The sequence below is a fragment of the Silurus meridionalis genome, chromosome 23 (genome assembly GCF_014805685.1).
Source record: "Silurus meridionalis isolate SWU-2019-XX chromosome 23, ASM1480568v1, whole genome shotgun sequence".
Lineage (NCBI taxonomy): Eukaryota > Metazoa > Chordata > Actinopteri > Siluriformes > Siluridae > Silurus > Silurus meridionalis.
Window position 1 is genome coordinate 24,379,803 of NC_060906.1, and position 26,975 is coordinate 24,406,777.

The 26,975-nt window shown below is 40.8% G+C and overlaps 1 protein-coding gene across 1 annotated transcript; it reads left to right on the plus strand.

Moving 5' to 3' along the window:
• Positions 1 to 3,335: 3,335 nt before the first annotated feature.
• asb2a.1 (ankyrin repeat and SOCS box containing 2a, tandem duplicate 1) lies at positions 3,336 to 26,518 on the plus strand. Its single transcript, XM_046836720.1, is given in 11 exon segments — positions 3,336 to 3,441; positions 3,952 to 4,245; positions 10,455 to 10,568; positions 10,662 to 10,831; positions 16,287 to 16,442; positions 19,554 to 19,799; positions 19,877 to 20,048; positions 22,910 to 23,283; positions 23,286 to 23,479; positions 25,425 to 25,578; positions 25,661 to 26,518. Coding segments are annotated over 11 exon segments (2,034 nt in total). The 5' UTR covers positions 3,336 to 3,430; the 3' UTR covers positions 25,810 to 26,518.
• Positions 26,519 to 26,975: the final 457 nt, after the last annotated feature.

Sequence of the window (26,975 nt, forward strand, 5' to 3'; positions counted from 1 at the left end):
AATAAGCCTCTGAATAATTAAAATTTTCTAAAGAACAAAATGTCTAAAATACACAATTTTTTTAAACAGTTTGCTTTTTTATTTGGGTGAAAAGATCTTAAAACCAGAGCTATAAAACCTGAAAACTCTTCATTTAGGAATCGTCAGAATTACATACCGAAAACGAGATCACTATTAAAATCAAGATCATGCATACATGCATATCGTCAACATTCGAATGATGTTATTCAAATGAAGAATGTCTCGTAAAACACAGTAGTTACGATGGGAAAATAAAAAAAACTAAGTCATTACTCACTGCTCTTTAGTCATTCACTCTTTAGTGGCTCTGAGAGCCAGGAAAATGGCAGCCCGGGGCACCTCCCACATCTAGCTAATGCCTGATACGCCTGGAGGAACACCATGGTGTGGAAGCAGCGGCTTGACCTGCTGAAGCATAAGTCTTAACCATTAATGCCAACGTATTATACAGGGGCTTTGTGGGTAATAACAGGGTCTTGAGGGAGAAGGCAATCCCGGGAGAGAGATAGCTCTGTGTGAATACAGCGTCAAAAAGAGGGGCTGAAGGGGCGGGCAAAAAAAGGCTTCACCCATGACCTAGACACCTCAGTGTGCAGGTCGGGTACGAACGGGAGACCTCGACATGGAGCTTGTGTCAGAAAGAGCTTGTCTAACTTTCCGGACGGAGGCACTTTCTGCTCATGAGCCGTACAAGTTATGTAGCTTGGCTACGGCGTGGGTCACAAACCCTGAAAGTACTTACTGGAACCACGAGGCGTGAGAGCACCCCCCTCGAGGAGTGCTCTCCGGGAGCAGAGTGTTCACATGGAAATGCACGGCACAATAAGTATGGCGCAATATGCGTTGATCATGCAGAGAATGTGCGCCGAATGTGCGCAGCCTGCTCCCTCGGGAACCGACCTAATGTGCTCCGCCCCCAACTCTATAGCTCCTTAAGCCTAGCTCTTAAAGCCCACCCCCCCATCTCGAAAACCCTCTGTGATGTCCAATTGCGAGCCCCAGGAACTCGCGTGCCGATCCGCCTCAGCGGCTTCTCGGAAGCTCGGGAACAGTTTCCTTGAGAACCGACTTAGCATGCTCCCCTCCCAGGATTTTTATTTTTTTATTATTTTTTTACAACACAGTCACGTTCCTAAAGCGTTGAGATGCAGCTCGAGTTCCTGAAAGGGAACATTATAAAACAAAATGCTATAAAGTACAATTATATCGAATCCGATATAAAAGTCACAATCAACTGGTTACACATCGGTTATTGCCTCTGCTCATGGTGATATAAGTCACTTCCATGCATAGCTATGTGCGATTTTTGTCTCCGCCTTGTCTCATCACTCATCGTTCACTGGGTCAGGTAATGTCCCCACTCTGTCTCCTCTGTGTCACATGTTTGTTTTTGTTTATGTAATGTCTCCACCCTGTCTTGTTATTGTCACTGTGTCACATGACTTTTTATTTTCATGTAATGTCTCCATCTCGTCTCTTTATTGTCTCTGTTTTATGCATTTGTTTTTGTTCAGGGAATGTCTCCACCCCGTCTCCTATTGTCTCTGTGTCACATGACTGTTTCTGTTTATGTAATGTCTCCACCCCGTCTCCTCATTGTCTCTGTGTCACATGACTGTTTTTGTTTATGTAATGTCTCCACCCCGTCTCCTCATTGTCTCTGTGTCACATGACTCTTTTTGTTTATGTAATGTCTCCACCCCGTCTCCTCATTGTCTCTGTGTCACATGACTGTTTTTGTTTATGTAATGTTCAGCCCGTCCCTTTGAATCAGCCTGAGGGAAAAGCAGCGAGTAATTTCTTGAGGAAGTTCCAGCACCGACACTGGAGACTTGTGGAGAAACCATGTGGCGGAGTGGATTTGGTTTATGAGATTGTGCAACACGTGTAACAGAATCGTGATACTGAAGCTGTTGTGAGAGTTATAAAACAGCAGAAATAGCTCATGTCCTTCAGAGAAATCAGCCTGGGATCCCTTACACTCCCCTCGGCATGAACCCGTGGAAAACCGAGACCAGCACAGTGTGTGTGTGTGTGTGTGTGTGTGTGTGTGTGTGTGTGTGTGTGTGTGTGTGTGTGGGTACATGCTATAAAACACCCAAGAGTAGATATTATGTATGTAACTAACACATTTCCGGAAAACTGATCCATCGTGGTTTGAGAGCTTCATCTTGTGACCTTCAGCTGCTATAATTATCTCAGCTACAATTTTAACAACACAGCCTTTGTTTATTTTCTTCATTTATATTCACATTTATTGCATTTGACACTTACAATTATCTCATTTCTACACCTGAGCAATTATGAAAGATCAGGTGGTTGTTTGGAAATGATTAGATGGTCATTATATTTTGGATGGTTGTTAGGGTGTCGATAGGTGGTTGTTATGATTTCTAGGTGGGTGTTATGATATTTTGCATGGGTAAGTACATCTTCTTGAATATCCCATTTCAAATTCCACTCTGATGTTCCACTTGATTTTGTGTAGATTCATTGAGCCATAAGGATGTGTGTTAATAAATTTAGGAACTGATGTAGGTAAGGTGAAAAGGCCTGAGGTGCGGTCAGCATTAACATTCATCAGTCAGTAGGTTTAGAGCTCTATAGCAGGAGATCTTCCACAACTTTCAATCCATGTAAAGCAAATGATCCTGGAGCTGGAGGAAGGGGGTTGGAGGGGCAATGCACCCGATTGTATGTGCATGGATATACAGTAAACCCTGAATATATTTTTAAGCCTAAAACTCCTTTTCCTGTAGTAATCTTTGATTTCTTTGCAAGAACTTCTCCCTCAGTAGCTCCTGTTCCTGTTTTTCCTTTTCGTCCAACTTTCTCCTGTGAGGAATCTGAACCCTGAGGTTGGCATGCGGCACTCTTGAGATCATGTGCACCCTGGAGAAATGTCCTATAAACAGAGTGAGGACACAGGAGCTATTTTGCTGGAGGACTGGAGCAGCAGAAAACGAAACGGAGAACTTCAGTGACTTTTAACTTTCAGAAAAAGAGAGGTGTTTGTTCTGTAAGTGTTTCTTTCTATCTATCTATCTATCTATCTATCTATCTATCTATCTATCTATCTATCTATCTATCTATCTATCTACACATATATATTGAACTCTGCTCGCTGTCATAGCTGCTGCGTGTAACCTTCATGAATGTTTTTATAGCAATGCTTTCAGAAGAACAGAGCTTTAACATGTGTAACGCTTACTTATCAAGTGTATATACAGTATATACACACACACACACACACACACACACACACACACACACACACACACACACACATATTCTTCTGTTGATATTGTGTGAAGTTTTGTAAGAGTTAAAGGGTAAAACGGAGAGAGAGGGGCAGAGGAACTTGAGAGCTGCTGGCTGCAGATGTTCTATTTATAAACCTGAAGAACAGATGAGATGCCAGTAAGCTATTTTCATCCAACAACTGGGTCAGACACAACACATGACTTTACAAAAACATGGAGACAGTGTTACACAACACACACACACACACACACACACACACACACACACACACACACACACACATATAACTATACACACACTTATATAACTATAAGGTTATAGGGTTGCTATGATCTTCCAGGTGATTGCTAGCATGTTGCTCAGGGGATTGAAGTTGATGGCAAATTTCATGGTTAAACTTTAAAATTGTGACAGACAGAAATGGTACAAATTCAAATACATTCCAGGTGGTTGTTAAGGTGTTGATAGGTGGTTGTTTCAATATTCCAGGTGGTTGTTAAGGTACAAATTTTAGAACCAAAGCAGTAGGAGAAATTATTATAAAATAAAATACTGGAGTATGAATGAAGATTATCAACACATCAGATTTAAGAACTGATTTGGAGAACCTTAAATGTGGAACCCTTTGACAGTTTCCTTGTTCTGTTCCCTGTTTTTTTTTTTCAGAACCCTGAACTCCATTATGGGGGCCCCTGGTGGGCCTGTCCTGGGTGCCACAGGTCCCACGCTGAACCATGATGACTTCTCCTTATATAACTACATGTCTGATGATGAACTAATGCAGTTGGCTATTGAGCGCAGTCTCTCTGAGACCCACAACAACTCCATTGCTCCTTCGGCTGAAAACACTAGGACCTTTGTTTCTCAGCGGAGGACGGAGACTCCTAGACCAAATCCCTGCTCAAGTCAGCCCCAGACATCCATACCCGAACCAGAACCCTGTCCTGCAAACCCACCCAGGTACAGACTACAGTATATAACACACAAGAGCGCAGACAAAAGGCCCACATGTCAAATCCTCTAAAAATCCAAGATGGGAACACTGTTATGGTCATTTTGTTCACAGATTATATGGACACTATTTTACGTACAACTGAATATATTCATTTAGAAAAGTTTTAGAAACACTTAATCCAAATGTTGGCTTAAGAAAGCCCTGAGGCTGCGACCTGAACCCAACTTTTATGACATTTTATATACAGTTCAGTTTCTCCATAACATACAATTAAACTAAACAGGAACATCTTAAAACAGGATGTCAGGTCTTTCTCAGACATTTTGAAAACTACTACTGAGGCAACTTTTTGTTTAATCATCATGCAATATAGACCACAGCATTGTGAGACCAAACAATCTAAACAGGAAGTGAGGTCATTTCTCAGCATCCCTTTTGCATGCCAAAATCAATGTTGATAAATCTGTTGACCAACATGACAAAAAGTTAATAAAAACAAGACGTGAGGCAAAATCCCATTTAATGATTAAGCTTTCAATAGGATATATCTGTTTGAGGAGGTGGTAGCTTTGTGGTTAAGGTGGTAAATTTTAGGTTCAAATCCCAGCCACACCAAGCTGACAGTCCTGGGCCCCTTTAAGCAAGGCCCTTAACCCTATAGCTGCTAAGTTATAGGGTTAAGCTATAGTATAACATATATACTGTATATATATATATATATATATATATATATATATATATATATATATATATATATATATATATATTTAAAAGTTAACAGACATTTACCAAATGCAATAGATGTTAATGTAAAGGCACATTGATAGTCCCAGTGGCTTCTGGTTTTTCTTCCTCCATTAAAGGAAGAAGCTAAAAGTTGCTTGTCCACCTTATGTTCATGTATTTATGTTCCACAATCTCATGCAGTGGTATATACTCTACTTAAACATATTCATATTTAATTGTATTTGTATAGCATATATTTTTATACATTCTAAGCATGTAACAACATGCAACAATCTATTAACAAAATGCTTGTTTACGCTTTCAGCCTAATCTCAAAGTCAGAGACTCAAAAACTAATTGGATGGCTGTTTTATAACTGTTGGGTTTTGTAAGAGAAGTTTGTCTCCTACTGTAGTTTCTCTGTTTAAGGTACCAACAAAGAACCTGCACCTTTCACTTAACATGTATAGAATTTGAGGGTTAAGGGCCTTATTCAAGAGCTCAGCAGTGGCAACCTGGCAGTGCTGAGATTTAAACCCATGACCCTCTAATTAAAAGTCCAAAATCTACCACTTTTCAAAGTAAGCCTCCTAGATCATAATAGACTCAAAGGTGGCTACTGAGGACCGATAAAAGGTTCAGTGCTTTAAATGCCAATAGTAGTGCTTTATAATGATGAGTCCAGACCATAAACTATTTTGTAACTGTAGGGTTTGTGCCGTACGCAGCCCCCCCACCCTCACTTTTTGTAGGTCAAATTGTTGGCCGTAAGTTGATGTGAGTCTGCAATTTGACTAAGTCATGTGTTTATTTTACACCACTCTGATTTATCCTTGAAACACTGGCAGCCGGAGGGACATGTTGCTTAAGGATACCTGATCCATCCACACCTGTCACTGCACATCCTGAGTAATGGAGCCCAGACATCAAACCAGCACAAAATTCAGAGCAGGATGATGTCCAGCTGAATTCCTTGCAAAGCTCACATTCCAGCTGGGAGGAAAATAGCAGCACAGCATTCTCCTTCATCGTGTTCCTTTGTGTTCAACACTGAGTTCGAGTTTCACTGAACAAATTCTCAATGACGCCTTGATTACAGCGTTTTAATTTTTAAATGCTATGGTGCTTCATTAGAAACAGTGTTTATTTAACTTTCAAAGGTTCTCATTTTTATTCTCATAATTCATATGGAAGTTAAAAGTATCAGACAAAGATCTTCTAAAAAAATCATACACACTGTCATGGTAATTTGCGAATAATCAGCGATGTCATTACGATTGCTAAAATGTATGCAAGTGCAGGGTAGGAATGTTTTTTATAAAACAGATGCACAAAATCGTCACTAGTTTACGTATGTAACCCTAGTTTCCTGAGGCAACGAGACACTGCATCGAAACGCTTTGGGAACGCCTTGCATTGTCCACCCTCTGAATCACATGTGAAAGTCATGACGTCATTGGATGGGGCCAACCCTGTTGCAAACTGTCCCTGCAAGAACTCCAGCACTGAACCAACCGGCAGTTGACTAGGTCTAACTGGTGGTGCTTACACCACGTGGTGAACCATCTAGCAGCATACGACTTCCTCGTGGAGGGAGCTCTGGAAAACTGTGCCCCCTCAGGGGCCACAACCATAGCTTCCATAACTCTGGGCGGGGCTGAACCAGGGTTCCCCCTGCCTGTGAGAGGAGATCCTTCTTGGGAGGAATTTTCCAAGGAGGTCACTCGAGGAGGGACAGCAGGTTCCAGAGACAAGAACACGGACATCATCTCTAGGCAGTTTATGTGCCATGTGAGATGTGACTAGTCCCACAGACTTTGGGCAGAGCGGCCACTTCCCACCCTGTGAGGAATGCGTCCGTTGTTAGCGTTACGTGACGACAAGGTGCTCCCAAGACAGGGCCTTAAAACAGGAATGTATGTTATCTCCATATATCTATGGTTCAAAGAGCTTGCCACAACACCTTGATTGTACGGAGAGGGCTGCCCCCTCCGGAGAACCCTCTGTCTATGAACCACCACTGGAGGAGTCTCATATGGAGGAGGCCAAGTGGAATCAATTTGGACGCTGCCACCATTAGACCCAGCAGCCTCTGGAACTGCTTCACAGTGAGTGATTGGCCTTCTCTTACTCTCCCGACTGCTGTGAGAATGGCTGCGATCCGGGCAATAAACAATTGTGCCCACAACACGGTCAAGTCCCATACTATGCCCAAGAAGATGGTTCTCTGCAACGGAGAAAGCACACTCTTCACTGCATTCAGTCTTAACCCCAGCTCCTTAATGAAGGCAAGAACGATATCTTGATGCCGGACCGCCTGGGTGAAAGGCCGAAGGCTAAGTTGAAGGGGGGGACCCAATATTGGTAAGCTTCGACCCGAAAGCAAACCTCAGGAACCTCCTGTGAGCAGGAAGGATGGCTATGTGGAAATAAGCTTCCCCTACGACCTATTGTGACAAACCAGTTCTCGCACTTGATCTGAGACACGACCTCTTTGAGGGTAAACATCTTGAACTTGAGCTTAATGAGTGAGTTTAAGTAGTGTAGATCTAGGATCGGCCTCAATCCACCAATTCGTCCTTTTTCAGAACAACGAAGTACTGGCTGTAGTAGCCTGACACTCTGACTGAGGAAGGAACCACCTCAATGTCCCCTTTCCTTAGGAGGGTGAACACTTCCTGTTCCAGGAACAGAGCCTGCTTGTGTCCCACCATGGTAGGACACATCCCGTAAATCCGGGGAGAAGAGGACCCAAATTGAATACGTCTGGCAGCTCTTCCCAAGCTGCCAGGAAATCTCTGAAGGGAACCAGCCTCTCAAGGCTGGCCTCTGACCCTCCCAGCGTGTCTGGATCAGTGCCCTGCAGCCGATGGAACCTCCTGAGAAGCAGTGGGTCTCCTCCATCCGCAGCAATCTCTTAGGCGGAGATGGAGGGAGACACCCGCTGGAGGAAGGCTGCACCCCAAATCACATCCTGTGGTAGGGCTAACAGCCTGGCCTCCTGTGCCAATGCATCCGATCGAGGAAACAACCCCTCAGGGCTGGCCCTAGACCTTCTCAAAGCGGCTGGATCGGTGCCCTGCAGCCAGCGAGGCCTCCTGAAAGGTGGCGGGTCTCCTCCATCTGAGGGGATCTCTCAGGCGGAGATGGAGGGAAAAACCCACTGAAAGGGGGCTGCACTCCAAGGCACATCCTGTGGTGGAGCTAACAGCCTGGCATCCGGTGCCAAGACACCTGATCAGGAAACCAGCCTCTTGAGACTGGTTTCTGACTCTTTTAGAATGGCAGGGGCAGTGCCTTGCAGCCGTTGGTGCCTCCAGAGAGGTGGCGGGTCCCCGCCATCCGCAGTGATTTCTCGGGCAGAGATAGGGGGAAACATCCACCGGAGGGAGGCTGCGCTCCAAGGTACATCCGGTAGTGAAGCTAACAGCTTGGCCTCTTGGTGGTGATGAGGAGGTACCCCCTTCTCCCACGCCGTTTCCTTGTTGGCTCTAAGGGTTAGGTCGGCAGCGCGACATAACTCCTTAATATTGTCAGGCCCAGAGCTGAATCCCTCATCCACTCTCGCAGTAGGTCAACCTGGTATGCCTGCAACATACTCATAATTTGGAGGCAACCCATGGCCTGGCCTACTGCCACGTAAGCCTTACCTACTAAGGCCGAAGTGGCTTTCAACGGCCTTGTAAGCAATACCAATACCAATATTTGTTCCCTTTCAAGAACTCAAGCTGCATCGAAACGATTTGGGAACGCCTCGTGTAGTCCACGATCTGAATCACGTGTAAAATCTGGCCAATAGGGAAGTCGTGACATCATCGGCGTGTGACTTTGCATAAACCAGGAAGCTCATGTGGAGGGACACACATGCAAAAGTTTGTTTAGCAATGGCTGCACAGATTCACACACAAAGCGCTTAACTGAACAATCCGAATCTAATGTCGCTACAATCGTAGCTTCCTGGTTTATGCAATGTCACACGCCGATGATGTCACGACTTCCCTATTGGCCAGATTTTACACGTGATTCAGATCGTGGACTACACGAGGCGTTCCCAAATCATTTCGATGCAGCTTGAGTTCTTGAAAGGGAACAAATATGGTGGGCAGAGTGAAAAAGGTGAGGCAAGAAAAAGTCAGGCATTTAGCAAACCATGTAAACTGGGCAAGGCAAGAACCAAAGCAAGATCAAGAACCAAGAAACACATTAGATGTAAAACAAAAATGGCTCAGTAATCGCAGCTAAATTGAAAAGTTTACTTCAAAATACAAAGTGGTGTATGAGATGGTATTAAAATGTTTGGAGACTAATGGTGTAACTGGTGCAGAGTACATCTGCGATTTCGTCACAGACAGCAAATTAGAACGAAGAGCAAATTCTGCATGAAACTGGGAAAATCTACCACTGAGACATTTGACATGCCATACAGTACGTTTGACATACGGTGATGCTGTTCGAAGTGTTTTAGGCGGCACACGCGCTTCAAGAAAGAGAGAACATCATAGGAAGTCTATGAGAGATCAGTCTTCGATAAGCTCAACCCCTGAGGATGTCAAAACCGTTTGGCAATTACTACTCATCAGATCTGCGGACTTCGCCCTCTTCCCGAAGATAAAGATTCAGCTCAAAGGTCACCATTTTGACACCATTGAGGAGATCCAGTGCAAATCACAAAAGGAGCTTGACACGACTTCGAAAAGAAGACTTCCAGAACATGTTCCAGAGGAACGCTGGGAGCTGTATTGCTGTGCAAGGGGACTATTTTGAAGGTGATGGTGGGTAAAGGTAGATAAATAAAGTTATTTCTTGTAAACAGAACGAATCTCCAAACTTTTTGATACCACCCTTAAAAACAATAAATAATAACCCACTTGACCAATTAAAAGACTTGGGGGGAAGGACATGAAGTCAATCAAATCACATGTACACATAACTATAAGTAGCTACAAACAGACAAATGCAGGTCTGTATCTTTTCAATTCTGCAAGCGCAGCAAAAAGGGTAACCAGGACAAGGTTCCTATAACGCCAAACCTGCAAAGTGTTTTATTACTCTTATTCTACACCAAATAAATTGAATAGTTTAGTAAGAACAACACACTTTTTATCCATCTATAATTACATTCTACAGGCTGTGCCAGTCTCTGCTTTTAACAGCTGCAAAGTTATTTTTTAAACTCTTGTGAATTTAATAATTTTAATAAACTCTGAAAGAAGCATAAACTCATCAGAAAACACGTAGCTGTCACTGAAAAGTCCTTCCAAAAATAGTCATAATAGTTCCTAAATATGCTGCCCATGAACAAGCTTTAGAAACGATAAACTGTATATTAGCGCTACTGTCAGAGATGCTCAATAGCTTCTGACCAATTAAAGACCAGGATTTATCAACTTCATGTTGTGAATGTTAATGCATTTTAGATATTATTGGAGATTAAAAAAACCTAACCCTGTGATTTATCATTTGGTTTAACTTGATGTTGCATTGACAGAAATAACCATGAGCCTATAACATTGAGTCATTTCATCACGGGGAACGGGAAGCGCATGGTGGCCTACAGGAGATACGACGGCACACTGATCGAAGTCAAACCCGAGGAAGAAGAGTGAGTGCATTCATCCTCATTTACAGATATTTGGGGTTTTTCTTGTAGCCAGATGTTCTAAGGGGGTTAATTGGATATTGGTGTTTCTGATAGAGAAATGGATCCTATGGTGGAGGCCATCAGGGATGGAGATGTTGGAACTTTGAGAGTTCTGATTAAAAAAGCTGAGTTCAATCTTCTGACGCCAAAAGAATACGGCTGGATTCCACTTCATGAGGCGGCACATTACGGTCAGGAGCAGTGCATTAAAGCTTTACTAAAAGGTAGATTTTATCCACATATACAGCTTTTTCCCCCAAAATATATCTGTATTGATGATTAACTTTATTTTAATGATTTATATAAGCAATCTGATGAGCAGTAGGTCATTATCTGTTGCATCAAACACCTCAAGAAATATGTTGACAGCTGTGTATTTGTCCACCAACACCAACAAAATGAAAGTAAACACAAAGCAATGGACAGACTAGCAAAAATTTGAACCTGAATGTGGAACAATGGTGAAAACTTGAAAGACTATGATAAACAAAAGTGCAATAAACTATATGTACCTGTGCCAATTCCCATAAATGTGAATCCAGAGTGTGGGAACAAATAGAGCTACATACAGAACACAGAGCTACATAACAGAACTCAAAACTACATACGGAGGCCGAGCTACATTAAAGAACACAGAGCTACAGTGAGAAAAATAAGTATTTGAACACCCTGCTATTTTGCAAGTTCTCCATTTTAGAAATCCGAAATTGTCATCGTAGGTGCATGTCCACTGTGAGAGACATAAACTAAAAAAAAAATCCAGAAATCACAATGATTTGTATGATTTTTAAACTATTTATTTGTATGATACAGCTGCAAATAAGTATTTGAATACCTGTCTAACAGCTAGAATTCTGACCCTCAAAGACCTGTTAGTCTGCCTTTAAAATGTCCACCTCCACTACATTTATTATTCTAAATTAGATGCACCTGTTTGAGGTCGTTAGCTGCATAAAGACACCTGTCCACCCCATACAATCAGTAAGAATCCAACTACTAACATGGCCAAGACCAAAGAGCTGTCCAAAGACACTAGAGACAAAATTGTAGACCTCCACAAGGCTGGAAAGGGCTACGGGGAAATTGCCAAGCAGCTTGGTGAAAAAAGGTCCACTGTTGGAGCAATCATTAGAAAATGGAAGAAGCTAAACAGAACACATCTGGCAGAACCTTCCCTAGTTCTTAGGGGTATCAATCTCTTGTGACTGATCTCCGGTACACCTAGAGCTGGGGCAACGCCCCGGTGCAGGTTTAGTGGCCTCGAAGATGGCAGTAAGTTCTTCTGGAGCTCCTAGGCTGGAGACAGGTGAGAGGGGAGCATCCAGCAGCATGGCTTTACCCCTGTCAGAAATGTCTGAAAGGGTGAGCCATAGATGCCTCTCAGTTAAGGCTTGGACAGCCAATGGCCTTAGCGGTCTCTTTCACATTGTTACTCTTTCACACTCCTCCACATTGTTAAGCTGAATTCCCTCATCTGGCTTTGCTAAAATATACAGCTGTGTTTTATCAGCATAGCAATGAAAGGGAATACCATGTTTATGAATAATTTCACCCATAGGCAGCATATATAAAGAGAAAAGCAGTGGGCCTCAGACAGATCTTGCAGAACACCAAACTTTACCTAAGAGAGTGTGTAAAACCATTTATATCAACAAACTGATAGCGATCAGTAAAATAAGACCTAAGCCAGGAGAGAACTGTTCCCTTTATTCCAACAACGTTCTCAAGTCTAGCAAGCAGTATAGTATGATCAGTGGTGTAAAAAGCTGCACTAAGGTCGAGCAAAAGCTGCACTAAGGTCGAGCAAAACAAGTACAAAACCCTGATCAGAGGGCAATAACAGGTCATTAACCACCTTAACTAGCGCCGTCTCTGTGCTATGATGAGGCCGAAAACCTGACTGATACATTTCAAAAATGTTATTCCTAAGTAGATGTGAGCGGATCTGCTGTGCTACAACCTTTTCTAAAATCTGGGAGATAAAAGAAGGTTTGATATTGGCCTGTAGTCGGACAGCTGACAAGGCTCAAGGTCAGGTTTCTTAATTAGGGGATTGACAACTGCCAGTTTCAAGTATTTAGGTACATAACCAGTGCTGATGGAAAAGTTTATTCATTTCATTTGAATTTATTTTGATGTTTTCAACTTCATTATCAAAAATGTTCTTGAAATCATTACTACCTATTGATGGTGTGAGTGCAGTGCTTTTATTCCCTGTTAATTTTGCCACCGTGCTGAATAAAAACATAGGATTATGTTTGTTATTTTCTATTAGGGGGGAGAAATATGCTGATCAGCAGCACTAAGAGCTTTCCCATAACTCAGGAGGCTCTCTTGCCATACTATTTAAAATACTGTCAATTTGGTTTGACGCCATTTACATTCTAATTTCCGAGTGGTCTGTTTTAAGGTGCACATATGATAATTATACCACTGTGCTAATCTTTTCTCCCTGATCATTTTGGTTTTAAGTGGAGCTCCATCATCTAGAGTGTAATGGAGCGTTGATTCTAGGCATTCAGTGGCCCAGTCGAGCTCTGCGGGGTCAGACGGAGATCGAATTAATATCGACAGTTCCGGAAGATTATTGATAAAACTTGCTGCTGTAGTTGACGTGAATGTGCTAAACACGTTAACGTGGTGAGGTACTAATGCTATGACTGGGGCAGATTTTAAAAGAGATAAGGTAATGATCTGAAATAGCTTCAGACCCTGGAATTAAAACTTCAATTTTTATTTTAATTCTAAATGTTAATAATAAACCAAGAGTGTGTCTCCCCTATGAGTGGGTCCTATAACATTCTGATTAATTCCAACTGAATCTAGAATGGACACAACTGCTACTCTTAAGGAGTCATTCTGATTATCATAATTTATATTTATTCAATTAATGCTTTGTGTGAAGAGGTAGCTACATTTGTGATGAAATTTGCAAATTATATGAGAAAATCAGATGAGGGCCCTTGTGGTATATAAATAATAATTAATGGAAATGACTGACTAGACCTGCTTTCAGACACTAAATATGTTATGTTTGTGTAAAGAACTTCAAATGTTAGCTAGCAGCTAGCAGACGGTCAGTTTAGCCTGTTTGTCTGCTCCCTGGCCTTGGCTCTGGACAGTCACTGGTTAATCAGAATCAGAATCAGGTTTATTGGCCAAGTGTGTTGACACACACAAGGAATTTGGTTCCAGCTGTTTGTTACTCTCAAAAGTACAGACATAACTAGTGCTGTTTTGAAACAGCACCGTCTCAAGTGGGATGGATACTGTCCCGCCCTAACAGGCCAAACAGCCTTGCCTTCAAAATTGCTCCAATTATCTATGAAGCCCAAACAATAGACATAAATACACACAGAGCGCTTCATGAACAAACAGAAGCTGGTGCCATCTTCACTCCATGTGCTTTTTATAGCTTCCTGGTCATGACGTCACCCCGCTGGTACTTATGTGATTCAGAGCTTGGACAATGTGGAAGCGTTTCTAAAGCATGTGTGTGTGTGTGTGTGTGTGTGTGTGTGTGTGTGTGTGTGTGTGTGTGTGTGTGAGAGAGAGTTTGGTAGAGTTCAGTGTGTTGAGGAGTCTAATGGCTTGATGGAGAAAACTGTGGCACAGTCTGATGATTCAGTGCCTCCTTCCTGATGGCAGGGGGGTTGAGAGTGTGTGAAAGGGGTGTGTGGGGGATGTATGTGAAGAATGTGTGTGAGGTGTGTGTGAGGGGTTTGTGTAAGGGGTTATGGGGTGTGTGAGGGGTGTGTGTGAAGAATGAGTGTGAGGTGTGTGTGTGAGGGGTGTGTGTAAGGGGTGTGTGTGAGGGGTGTGAGAGGTCGTCCACAATGCTGTTGGCTTTGCGGATGCAGTGTGTGGTGTAAATGTCCATGATAGAGGGGAGAGAGACTCTGATGATCTTCTCAGCCGTCCTCACAATCCTCTGTAGGGTCTTGAGATTGAAAGTGGTGCAGTTCCCAAACCAGGCAGTGATGCAGCTGCTCAGAAAGCTCTCAATGGTCCCTCTGTAGAACATGGTCAGGATGGGGGGAGGGAGATGGGCTTTCCTTAGCTTTCACAAGAAGTGGAGGAGCTACTGAGCTTTCTTGGTGATGGAGCTGGTGCTGAGTGACCAGGTGACGTTCTACACCAGATGAACACCAAGAAAGTTGGTGTCCCTGACGATCTCCACTGAGGATCCATCAATTGTCAGTAGAGAATAGCCACTCTATGCTCTCCAAAAGTCGACAACCATAGAGAGCACAGTCCTTAGATTTGCGGTGAGTTTTACCACAGAGAACTGCATTTCTGTCATCAAAAACCATGCCTAGCCTGTCCAGCTGAATGGCGGCGGCCGGAATTCTCTTGCTCAGCCACATTTCCATGAAAACAAAGACACAGCAGTACTTGCTGGAGTCTGATAGATTCCAATCCAGACATTTGCTAGCAGGATGGATGGTAAACCAGGCCAGCTAGGGTTAGTGCACTACTCCCTACGCGCTTTCCAAGTTTCTGCCAAGGTCTAGAGGCCTGGTCATCGAAGCAAGCCGAAGTTGTGTAGCTTCTCCCACAGATCATCATTATTGATGTTGGAGTGATATGTGTATTTCTGGAGAGTTTGGTGTTGGTACACACACAGAGACTGTTTGTTTCGATATCCATAGGTTAGGTAAGACGGGCTACAACATATAAACAGCACTATTAAGGATCCGGAGCAGCCGCTGCAGGCTGCTGTTGCAACGCTATCTCGAAACAATTTTGCCCTTGTGTCTCTAGTTGCACACTGTGTGATTTTGCCCACAATTTGGTTATCTAGGACAAATTTAAAAAAACTGAAGATTTCTATAATAATAATAATAATAATATAAGGTAAAATTCTTTAGTCTTCGATCGCTGGTTTGTTTCCCAACAGCCGATTAATGGCAATTTCGATCTTTTTTTTTCTCTGATGAAATTCTGGCAGAAGATTTTTAAGACACTCCTGCAGTGTGACTTAACCCTACAATGATCATCAAAACAAGAACCAATAGGAGCGCCAAACCGTTGTGACAACTTTAAAAAAAATGCAGGGAAAATGTGGAAGTGAGGACATAAAAAAAAAAAAGCGTATTGAGTTACGGAGGTAAAGAAGTGATTGTATGATGTTTTTATTATCAATGCATGTCAGGAACCAAAATAATACTTCAGATTTTTTGTTCACTGCTAGCTACCATTAGCAAGAGAACAAGGGTCTGAACGTGTCACGGGTTGATGACGTAAAACTTCAGATCAGTTTTTTCTTGTGCATTTTTTTTTTTGACTTTTTTACAGTCTGACATTATGACAATTGAGATTCTATGGTGTGACATGGGGATCATGCCAGGGAATTAGAAATGGGGACGACACCGGGTGCAGTCGGAACTCCTGTCTTTGTTTAAATTGGAAATTAGCAGTTGCAAAAGGGGCATCTGATGGGGGAAAAAATGGGATAGACAAAGAAAGAAAAATCCTGACAAGTTTACATAAGAAAAAAAAAAAATACATGTGAACATGTTTTGATAAATGTATGATAAAAATCACATCAACCTAATTTTTTGGATGCCTGTGCATGAACACTGACAAATTGTTACTTGTTGTTATTTATTTGTCATTTGCTTATATTCTTTTTGGGGTGCTGTGATTTTATATGTATATTTTTATTTACTGATAAAGTCCAGCCTGGGATGATAAACAAACGCACGTTGAAGGATCAGACGGCTCTCCTGCTGGCCGTGTCGCGGGAGCACGAGGGGTGTGTGTCGTGTCTGCTAGAGAGAGGTGCAGATCCAGACATCGCCAACACGAACAAGGAGACGCCTTTGTATAAAGGTAACACGGGGAGCTTCCTAAACCAGCTGCAGCTCTTCACCAGACATGTAGAATTGACTGGAATGTAAGGAAAACTTTATGGAAGGAGTCTCCAGTGTCAGTGCTTGTTACAGTCAGAGGTAATGTTTTTCAGACATTTTCCCTTATTTATGAGGGTACACCAGAGGAAGCCTGGTTATAGCTGCTGTGTGGTAAACATGAGAACAAGAACATGAACTAACATAATAGTATCAATAGTATTAGTAGAGGTAAAAGTAGTAGTGATGATAGTAGAAGTAATTAATAGAAGTTAGTAAAAGATGGTAGAAGTTAGAAGTAATATTAATAGATGTCATAGCAGTTATAGTATTTAAGGTAGTGGTTGTCTAACTGTAGAGGTTGAAGCAGTATTATTATTATTATTATTATTATTATTATTATTATTATTATTATTATTATTATTATTATTATTATTATTATTATTATTATAGTTTAAATAGCAACAATATTAAAAGTAATATTGGTTTTAATAGTAGGAGCATTTGCAGAGGTCGAAGTAATAGTAGTAGTAGTAGTAGAAGAAGTTGTATAAGTAGAAGTAATATTGCTATAAATAATAGTAGTATTATTTATTTTAAAAGTAATGTCAGTAGGAGTACTAATAGTAATAGTTAAGAAAGATGTAATAGTAGTAGTTAAAGTAATAGTAGTAATAGTTTAGGTAGAAGTAATGTTATTAGTGATAGTATTAGTAATAGTTAAGGTACAAGTTGTTAGGTTCCATCTCTGAGCCAGATATATTAGTAGTACCAGTAGAAGTAGTCGTAGCAGTAGTAGCAGTAGTGGTAGTAGTAGTAAAAGGTCTAGTTAAAGTAATATTTAGTAGTAGTGTAGTAGTAACAGGCGATTAAGAGGATGAAGAATGGAAAGTCGGTTGGACCAGATGACATACCGGTAGAGGCGTGGAGATGTTTAGGAGAGATGGCAGTGGAGTTTTTAACCAGATTGTTTAACAGGATTCTGGAAGGGGAGAGGATGCCTGAGGAATGGAGAAGGAGTGTGCTGGTACCGATCTTTAAGAATAAGGGAGATGTGCAGACCTGCAGTAACTACAGGGGAATTAAGTTGATCAGTCACACCATGAAGTTATGGGAAAGAGTAGTGGAAGCCAGGTTGAGAGAAGAGGTGACCATCTGTGAGCAACAGTATGGTTTCATGCCGAGGAAGAGCACCACAGATGCCTTATTTGCTTTGAGGATGTTGATGGAGAAGTATAGAGAAGGACAGAAGGAGTTGCATTGTGTATTTGTGGATTTAGAGAAAGCGACGACAGAGTGCCAAGAGAGGAGTTGTGGTATTGTATGAGGAAGTCAGGTGTGTCAGAGAAGTATGTAAGGGTGGTGCAGGACATGTATGAGGACAGTGTGACGGCAGTGAAGTGTGCAGTAGGTACGACAGACTGGTTCAGAGTGAAGGTTGGACTGCATCAAGGATCGGCCCTGAGCCCTTTCCTGTTTGCAGTGGTGATGGACAGGTTGACGGACGAGGTCAGACAGGAGTCTCCTGGACTATGATGTTTGCAGATGATATTGTGATTTGTGGTGAGAGTAGAGAGCAGGTTGAGAAGAGCCTGGAGAGGTGGAGATATGCGCTGGAGAGAAGGGGAATGAAAGTCAGTAGGAGTAAGACAGAGTACATGTGTGTGAATGAGAGGAGGGCAGTGGAGTGATGCGGTTGCAGGAGAAGAGGTGGAGAAGGTGGAGGAGTTCAGGTACCTGGGGTCAACAGTGCAAAGTAATGGAGAGTGTGTTAGAGAAGTAAAGAAAAGAGTGCAGGCAGGGTGGTGTGGGTGGAGAAGAGTGACAGGAGTGATTTGTGATAGTAGGGTATCTGCAAGAATGAAAGGGAAAGTTTATAGGACTGTGGTGAGACCTGCGATGTTGTATGGATTAGAGACAGTGGCATTGAGTAAAAGGCAGGAGGCAGAGCTGGAGGTAGCAGAGCTGAAGATGTTAAGGTTTTCGTTGGGAGTAACGAGGATGGACAAGATTAGAAATGAGTTTATTAGAGGGACAGCACATGTAGGATGTTTTGGTGACAAGGTGAGGGAGGCGAGATTGAGATGGTTTGGACATGTGCAGAGAAGGGACATGAATTATATTGGTAGAAGAATGCTGAAGATGGAGCCACCAGGTAGGAGGAAAAGAGGAAGGCCAAGGAGGAGGTTCATGGATGTGGTGAGGGAAGACATGCAGGTAGTTGGTGTGAAAGAGGCAGATGTAGAGGACAGGGTGGTATGGAGACGGATGATCCGCTGTGGCGACCCCTAATAAGAGCAGCTGAAAGAAGAAGAAGAAGAAGTGTAGTCGTAACAGTGGTAGATGTAATATAAGTAGAAGTAACAGTAATACTAGTTAAGGTTGAAGTGGAGTGGTAGTACTAGATAAGGTAAAGTAATATTAGTATTTGTAGTAATAGGTGCGATAGTTTAGTAGAAGTAATTGGAGTAGGGTATTAGTAGTAGTTAAGATAGAAGTAATAGCAGTGGTAGTAATATTACTAATAGTACCGTAATAGTAGTGTTTGTAATCATAGTTGTAATAGTTAGGTAGAAGTAGTAATAGTAATATATTTTTTATATTTGTAGTGGTAGTAAAAGTAATTTAGTAGTAACAGTACTGTTAATTATAGTACAGAGGGAAGTAATAGTAGTGGTTCTAATAATAGCATTAATAGTTTTGGTTTAAGCAATATTAGTAAAAGAAATATTAGCATTAGTAGTATTGGAAGCTGAGTTAGATGAAATATTTGTAGACGTAAAAGTAACAGTAGTAGTTGTATTAAGACTATTAATATTCAAGGTATGATTTATATTTGTAGTGGTAATAGTATATGTAGACATAGTAGTAGAAGTTGTTGTAGTAATAGTAGTAGGAGGAGGAGGAGTACTAATTGTAATAGTAGTAGTTGTAGTAATAGTTTCAGTAATGTTACTAAAATAGTTGTAGTAGCAGAGGTAGAAGTAATAGTAATAGTAATAATAGTAGCATTACTCTTGTATGGTAGTTTTGTTTATGTGAAAGATGGAATCCTCTGTAGAATCCTGATTTAGAGCTTTCTCTGCGTCTCCAGCATGTGAGAAGGAGAACCCCTCCATCGTGGCCTTGCTGCTGAATCACGGCGTGGCAGTGAACAGAAGCTGCATACAAGGCTGGACGGCGCTGCACGAGGCCGTGTGCAAGAACAACGTGGAGATCTGTGAGATGTTGGTGAAGGCAGGGGCTAAAATCAGCATTCCTAACATATACGGCATCACCCCCTTCTTCGTTGCAGCTCAGACCGGGAAGGTCGATACGCTCCGCTTCCTCCTGAAGAATGGTAAAGTGAGGAAACCGACCTTATATCAAACCTGACGAGTTTTATACTGAAGAGGCTTTATTTATTTCTACACTCAGGTGCTGATATTAACAGCCAGGCAGCAGATGGAGCCACGGCGCTTTATGAAGCTTCTAAGAATGGTCATGTGGAGATTGTGGAGTTTCTGCTGTCTCAAAAAGCAGACACCAACAAACCGGGAAAAACCGGACTGCTGCCCATTCACATTGCAGCTCAGAGAGGAAATGACCGGTAAGCAAGTAATAATAATAATAATAATAATAATAATAATAATAATAATAATAATAATAATAATGTCAATTATTTTTAATACAATTTTAAATATTTATTATGTTTAAACCTTTCCTTATTTTCCAAAATTACATGACTTTTCAGGAAATGGGCACCGGGCCAAGCTGTACAAATACTCAAATATAGGATCTTATTGTTCTTATTTTCCTTTTCTTTTTTTTTTTTTTTTTTTTTTTTTGCTGTAAAATTTCATACTTTTGGTATGGGTTTGAAATATCCAAAATAATCAAGAAACTAATTTTGATAAAACAAGAAATAAATATGCAGCTTGAAAGATGCTCCAGAATAGAACCACTGGTTTATTTATTCATTTAGTTAGTTAGTTATTTTATATGTAATGTTATTTCATTTTTATATAATTTTATACTTTTTTATACTTTCATACTATACTTTATATCTTTGCTTAAGCTGATAAATAATGTTGACTATTGGAAAAAGAAATAACAAAAAGATATTCAATGCAATTACACATTATTACACTTTCTCTGTCTGTGATTGTATTATTATTAGTAGCACTATTGGTAGTAGGGATAGTAGTTTTAATAGATGTTGTAGTTTTGTCAGTAGTAGTGGTTGTAGTAGTGCTTTTAGCAGCAATATTATTAATAGTAGTTTTAGTAGAAGTATTAGTAGAAGATTTAGTAGTTGTAATAGCAGAAGTAGTATAAGATGTAGTGATAGTAATTGTGTGTGTGTGTGTGTGTGTCCGTGTGTGTGTGTGTGTGTGTGTGTGTGTGTGTGTGTGTGTAGATTTGTAACTGTTGAAATGAGTTGGGATAATTGAATGTGTATAAATGTTGTTGCACGCTGTTTCAGCGACGACTGCTTCGGTTTCGGGTCAGCACACGGTACTGACAGGTGGCTTCAGTAAGTCCTACAGCGTGGCTAAAAAAACATCCACTGCTCCATTAACATTATTAACATGAGGTTAATGTGTCGAGTTCAAGCGGTGTGGTTTTCATTTCTTAACCGTGTGCCGTTCTGCTTTTCACTCTGAAGTTGCTTTGGATCTATAGGGTCCAGTAGATGAAGTTTTTTTTTAGGGTAATTAAAAGGTGTTCATAAGGCTTCATGACACCTACATAAACACTTCCATATATCTATATATCTATATCTACATCCAAACTCATTCACTTTGACTGCAGACTTTAGGCAGATTTTCCTGATATTAGGTGTTATAACACTTGCATTCAAAAGTCATATACGGTACATACAGTAGCTTGTGATGGCGGCATAGCACTAACATAGGCATTCATTGAAACTTTATTAGAAAAAAATTAAATTTTAACTTGACTTATAAAAAAATATACTGACATAACACTGACATAGGCATTCATAAACATGTTATAAGCAGAAATGTGTCATTTTACTTACAGACTATAATATGCAAAGGAGGTATTATAGTGTCTTAGCATTGACATTGGCATTCATATGTATGTTATAATGAGAAATATGCCACAACTTTTACTATAGTGTCACAGCACTGACATAAGTATTTATAAAAAAAAAAACACACAAATAGAAATATAACATTTTACTTAAACTGACACTGTTCTTAATGCCATAACAATGGCATAGGCATTCATAAACATGTTAAAAGCAGAAATATGTATTTTTAACAGACTATAGAAAAAATGTCATTATAGTGTCATAACACTGACTTAAGCATTCATAAAATCCTTATAAGAAGAAAAATGATATTTTACTTTACTTCCTTATACACAAGTGTTATTATAGAGTCATAGCATTGACAAAGGTATTCATATGCATGTTATAAGCAGAATGGCATTTTACTTACAAGACATAGGAAACAGACACATCTGTTATTATATGCTCATAGCACTGACATAAGTTTTGATAAAAACATTATACAAAAAAAACATAGCAGTTTACTTAACCATAAACACTGCTGTCATGATACTGACATATGCATTTATAACATTCCTATAGACAGAAATGTGACATTTACTTACAGACCATAGAAAATATACACAACTGTCATAATAGTGTAATAACACTAACATAATATGCAAAGGTGGAATTATTGTCATAACACTGACATACATGTTTATGTACTGTATGTTTAGAATGCATAAGAAAGAGACACAACTGTCACAACACTATCATGTTGACATTTGCATTCATAACATTCTTATAAACAGAAATTTGACCTTGGAGCAGAAATTTTGACATAGGTGTTCATATGTATATTATAAGCAAAGATATTACATTTTACTTAGAAGGCATAGACACCTGACACAACTCTTATAATAACACTGACATACGTTTTCATAAAAATGTTACAAGAACAAAACATTACACTGATATTAGTGTCATAGCACTGACATAGGCTTTCATAAATGTTATTAAAAAAAAGCAGCGTCAACACTGACGTGTCATTATAGTGACATAGCACTGACTTAGGTATTCATATATTTATAAGGATATATTCCATTTTTCATAGATTATAAGCAGGCATAGGGAACTCACTTGAGGTATGAACATAGTAATATATTTATTGTCAGCTTATAAAATGGAATATGGGTGAATGGGTACGAAGGATTATGAAGCCTTTATGTCAGGACATCCCAAGCGAGGTCATAGGTGTAGAAGTTTTTTCATGTAATTAATAGTCATTAATTGTCATAGAGTGGATTTTACTCAATAATTCCAGCTACTAAACTATTCATGTGTAAGTGCACTTCATTAGCAGTTCTTAAGCAGTTTGTTAGAGCTGTCATTAACATTAGCATTAAATGAGATGTACTGTAACACCTCGAAACACTGCCTCTGTGCTTCAGAATCGTATCAATGCTCATCCCCGCCACCAGCAAGGCCCGGGTGAGGCGTAGCGGCATTAGCCCCCTCCACCTCGCCGCCGAGCGCAACCGAGACGAGATCCTCGAGCTGCTCATCGACTCCGGCTTTGACGTGAATGCCAGGCTGTCCGATGACCGCAGCACGATGTACGAGGATCGCCGCAGCACCGCCCTCTACTTCTCTGTGATGAATAACAACATCGATGCCACCAGCATGCTGCTGCGGGCCGGAGCTGATCCCAACCTGGACACCTTCAGTCCCCTGCTTGTAGCCCTGAGGCAGGGCTGCATACGGACCGTGACCCTGCTGGTGGAATACGGCGCGAACGTCAACGCCTACATCCCCACTCACCCCACCACCTTCCTGCCACCGTCATGTTCTGCATGAAGTACCTCACCCTGCTCAAGTACCTGATGGACAACGGCTGTGACGCGCTTTCCTGTTTCAGCTGCGTCTACGGTAGTGACCCTCACCCCCCCCTGAAGCCGGAGCAAAGGGATCGTACACACTTCAGAGACGATCAGACTACATCACGTGACACCTGCGTACAGGTAACGCAATCCATCGATGTTCGCCATACAATTTACATACATACTGCGCCGAATGCTATGAAGAACTACAGCAAATATACACAACTCATATTTATGTCTTTTGTTTTATACACTGTTATAAGCAGGTATATAAATATTTATACAGTTATAAGTAAAATCATGATATCAACCTCACTATACACTGTCAGGATATCACGGTTTTCTTGGGATTCTGCATTTTGTCCTCCTTTATTTTAATAATTTTTGGTTTTAACCACCAGATGTCGCTAATGTGTCACTTTGCCCTTCACTAGTGGCTCATTAGCTGTTTGCAGTCTCTCTGTGTCTATTTACATTTAACATGTACAGCATTTGGCACTTATCCACTCTCAACTTTTTGGGATTTAATCCCATGACCTTAAGATCAGGAATCCATCATCTTATACACTGAGCTACTTAATTTCTCCTTTTTGATATCAGTTTGCTAAATTTGAAACATTATTCTAGTATATTTGTGTCCCCATATAGTCCAGATTTAGTCTCCAATTTGCTGTTATAATAACCTCCACTCTTCTGGGAAAGAAGTTACTCTAGATTTTGTGGAGATTTGTGCTCTGTAAGGGTGTTAGTAAAGTCAGGTACTGGTGTAGGTGAGAAGGTGAGGAGGCCTGAGGTGCAGTCAGCGTTCACATTCATCCCAAAGGTGTTCAATAGAGTTTATAGCAGGAGATCTTCCACTCCAACGCATGGAAAGCAGACCTTCATGAAGTTTGCTTTGGGTTTTCTAGTTCATGTGAAGGGAAAATTTTATTCTCCTGCATCCAAAGATGTCCTCCAACTTTGTACAGTTTGAGGAGGAATCACATATGGCTAAAAAAAAGCAGGTGTCCCAATACTTTGGACATTGCTCAGAAGAGTGGAGGTTATTATAACAGGAAATGGGACTAAATAGTGGAATGGGAATGTTAAAAAAAAAAAAAGAACATTGCAATCCACATACTTTTGACCATATTGTGCATGTCTTTTGTCTTTCTTGGTTTTAACCAACAGATGTCGCCAATGTGTCTTTTATCCTAGAGGAACAAATGGCTCATTAGAAGTATCGAGACACCAGAATTTTCCACCCATATGTGGTTCTTGAGTTGTGTTGGACGTCTTAAGATGCAGGAGCATTACATTTTCTCTTCACTTGACATCCCTAGGAGACTCAAACCTGTTCCATTATGAAAATGACACTGTGCACAAATCTAGCTCCATGAAGATTTGCTTTACATGGATTGGAAGATGTGGAATATCTCCTGCTTTAAACCCTGTTAAACACCTTTTGAGATGAATGTGAACTCTGACTGCACAAACATTTCTTCATATAGTGTATTTTATATGCATCACATCAGCAAAAGTGCCTTTAAAGTGGAAAAATATATTGCAATATATAATTTATTACATTCTGATTATTAAGTTTGTAGACACCTGACCATCAGATTGCTTTGTGCTTCTTTTTGAACATCCCATTCCACATTTAGACTTCATTCTTCTGGAAAGATGTTCCACTAGATTTTGTAAAGATTCTTTCAGCCTTAAAGGTGTTAGTAGAGTCAGGTCCTGATGTAGGTGAGAAGGTGAGGAGGTCTGGGGTGCAGTCAGCATTTACATTCATCCCAATGGTGTTCAATAGGGTTTATAGCAGGAGATCTTCCATCCCATGGATAGCAGATCTTCATGTAGCTGACTTTGTGCACACGTCATGCTGGAGCACGTTTGGGTCTACAAGTTCAAGTTAGGGTAAAATATTGTACTCATAGAAGTGCAAAAGTAAAGGTCACGTGTAAATTTGGGTGTGGTTGGGGCGGAGTCAAGGAAGTGCACAAATCAACCTTATGCAACTACAAACCTACATGAATCGTTTATCGTCCATAACACACCCATGCTAACACTGATGCTTTACCTGTGTCTCCTGTACCTCCAGTTCTGTGACATTGTCTCCACGGACACCTACAGCCACTGGGCAGGACCTATCATCGACGTGCTCCTGGATTATGTAGGAGACGTGAAGCTCTGTTCTCGGCTCATCGAACACTTGGACAGTTACCTGGACTGGGCGGAAATCAAGGAAAAAGCGAGTACGCCTGAGATGTTTTTGAGTGTCGTTCATGTGGATCTTTTCAGTCTCTTGTTCATTTCTCCGTTTACTGTTTCCCCCAGTGCCCCCACGGCCGCTCATGCAGCTCTGCAGACTGAAGATCCGCCAGATGATCGGAATCCACAGACTGAAGAAAATCAAAAAGTTGCCCCTTCCTGTGCGTCTGATCAAATTCCTGAACCATGAGGAGCGCATGCGTGATTTATTTTGACCGTATTGTGTTCGGAACAACACATGCCCAGAATTTTCAGTACTATAATGTATTATGTGTGTATATATTCTTTCAGTTGTTCTGTGTGTGTGTGTGTGTGTGTGTGTGTGTGTGTGTGTGTGTGTGTGTGTGTGTGTGTGTGTGTGTGTGTGTTTGTGTGTGTGTGTGTGACACTTTGATGATGTAATGTTGGACAGACCTGCACTTAGATAATTAGACCTTCACTTCTTCACTGGTTTTCATCAGCAGTGGATGAAGTACACAAACCATGTTTTTGTGAAAATATGATGATTTTGCAAAATATCGTTGAGTACAAAGTAAAATATTTGAGTTTGAAATGTAGAAGTTGCAGTAAAAGATAATGGAAATACTTCAGTAAAGTACAGATACACAAAAAAGGCCATTTAAATAAAGTAACCAATCACATTTACTTCCTTACTGTCCACCACTGGTTTTAACACAATCCTAGAGAAAAACATTAGCACTCTCGTGGGTTCTGTAGATCTCCAGAATGAAGATGGAGGTCTCAGTAGATCCATGCTAGCTCTATAAGGAACCCAAAGGAGGACCTGGAAGTAAACAACGAATCAACTTCCTCACTGCATTCTAATGCATTACATGATACTGAACGTAATTAATGTGTATTAAATGTTAGAGTGTTTCTATTCCAGTGTTTGTTTTAGTTTCTAATAAATCCTGAAAGCACTGAGGTCATGTGATCTGAGCTTTCAGTTCCCTGCTTTGAGGTCATGTGACATGTACAGGATCAATCCACAAGGTGGCATTGTAGATTCAAATATTCATTGTGTCTGGTACGATCCAGTTTATTCTCTATATTGTAAAGAGCTGGAAGCAGTTTAGGTGTGAATACTGGATTGTGATTGGCTGGAAGGAGTTCGGGTGTGAATTCTGGATTGTGATTGGCCGGAAGGAGTTCAGGAAGGAGTTCATATTCACATGGACCATATATGAATCATGTAAAGGAAAAGAAAATGTATAAATATTAGGATGCGCTGTTTTTATAATGAATAATAGTAAAGAAATCAACATTAAGGTTCTAACAGTAACTTAGAAATTACAGCGTGACCTCTGACACTGGAGACTCCTTCCATTTATATATATTATATATCATTCATAATATTGACAGAATTTGTAAATCTGTTAAT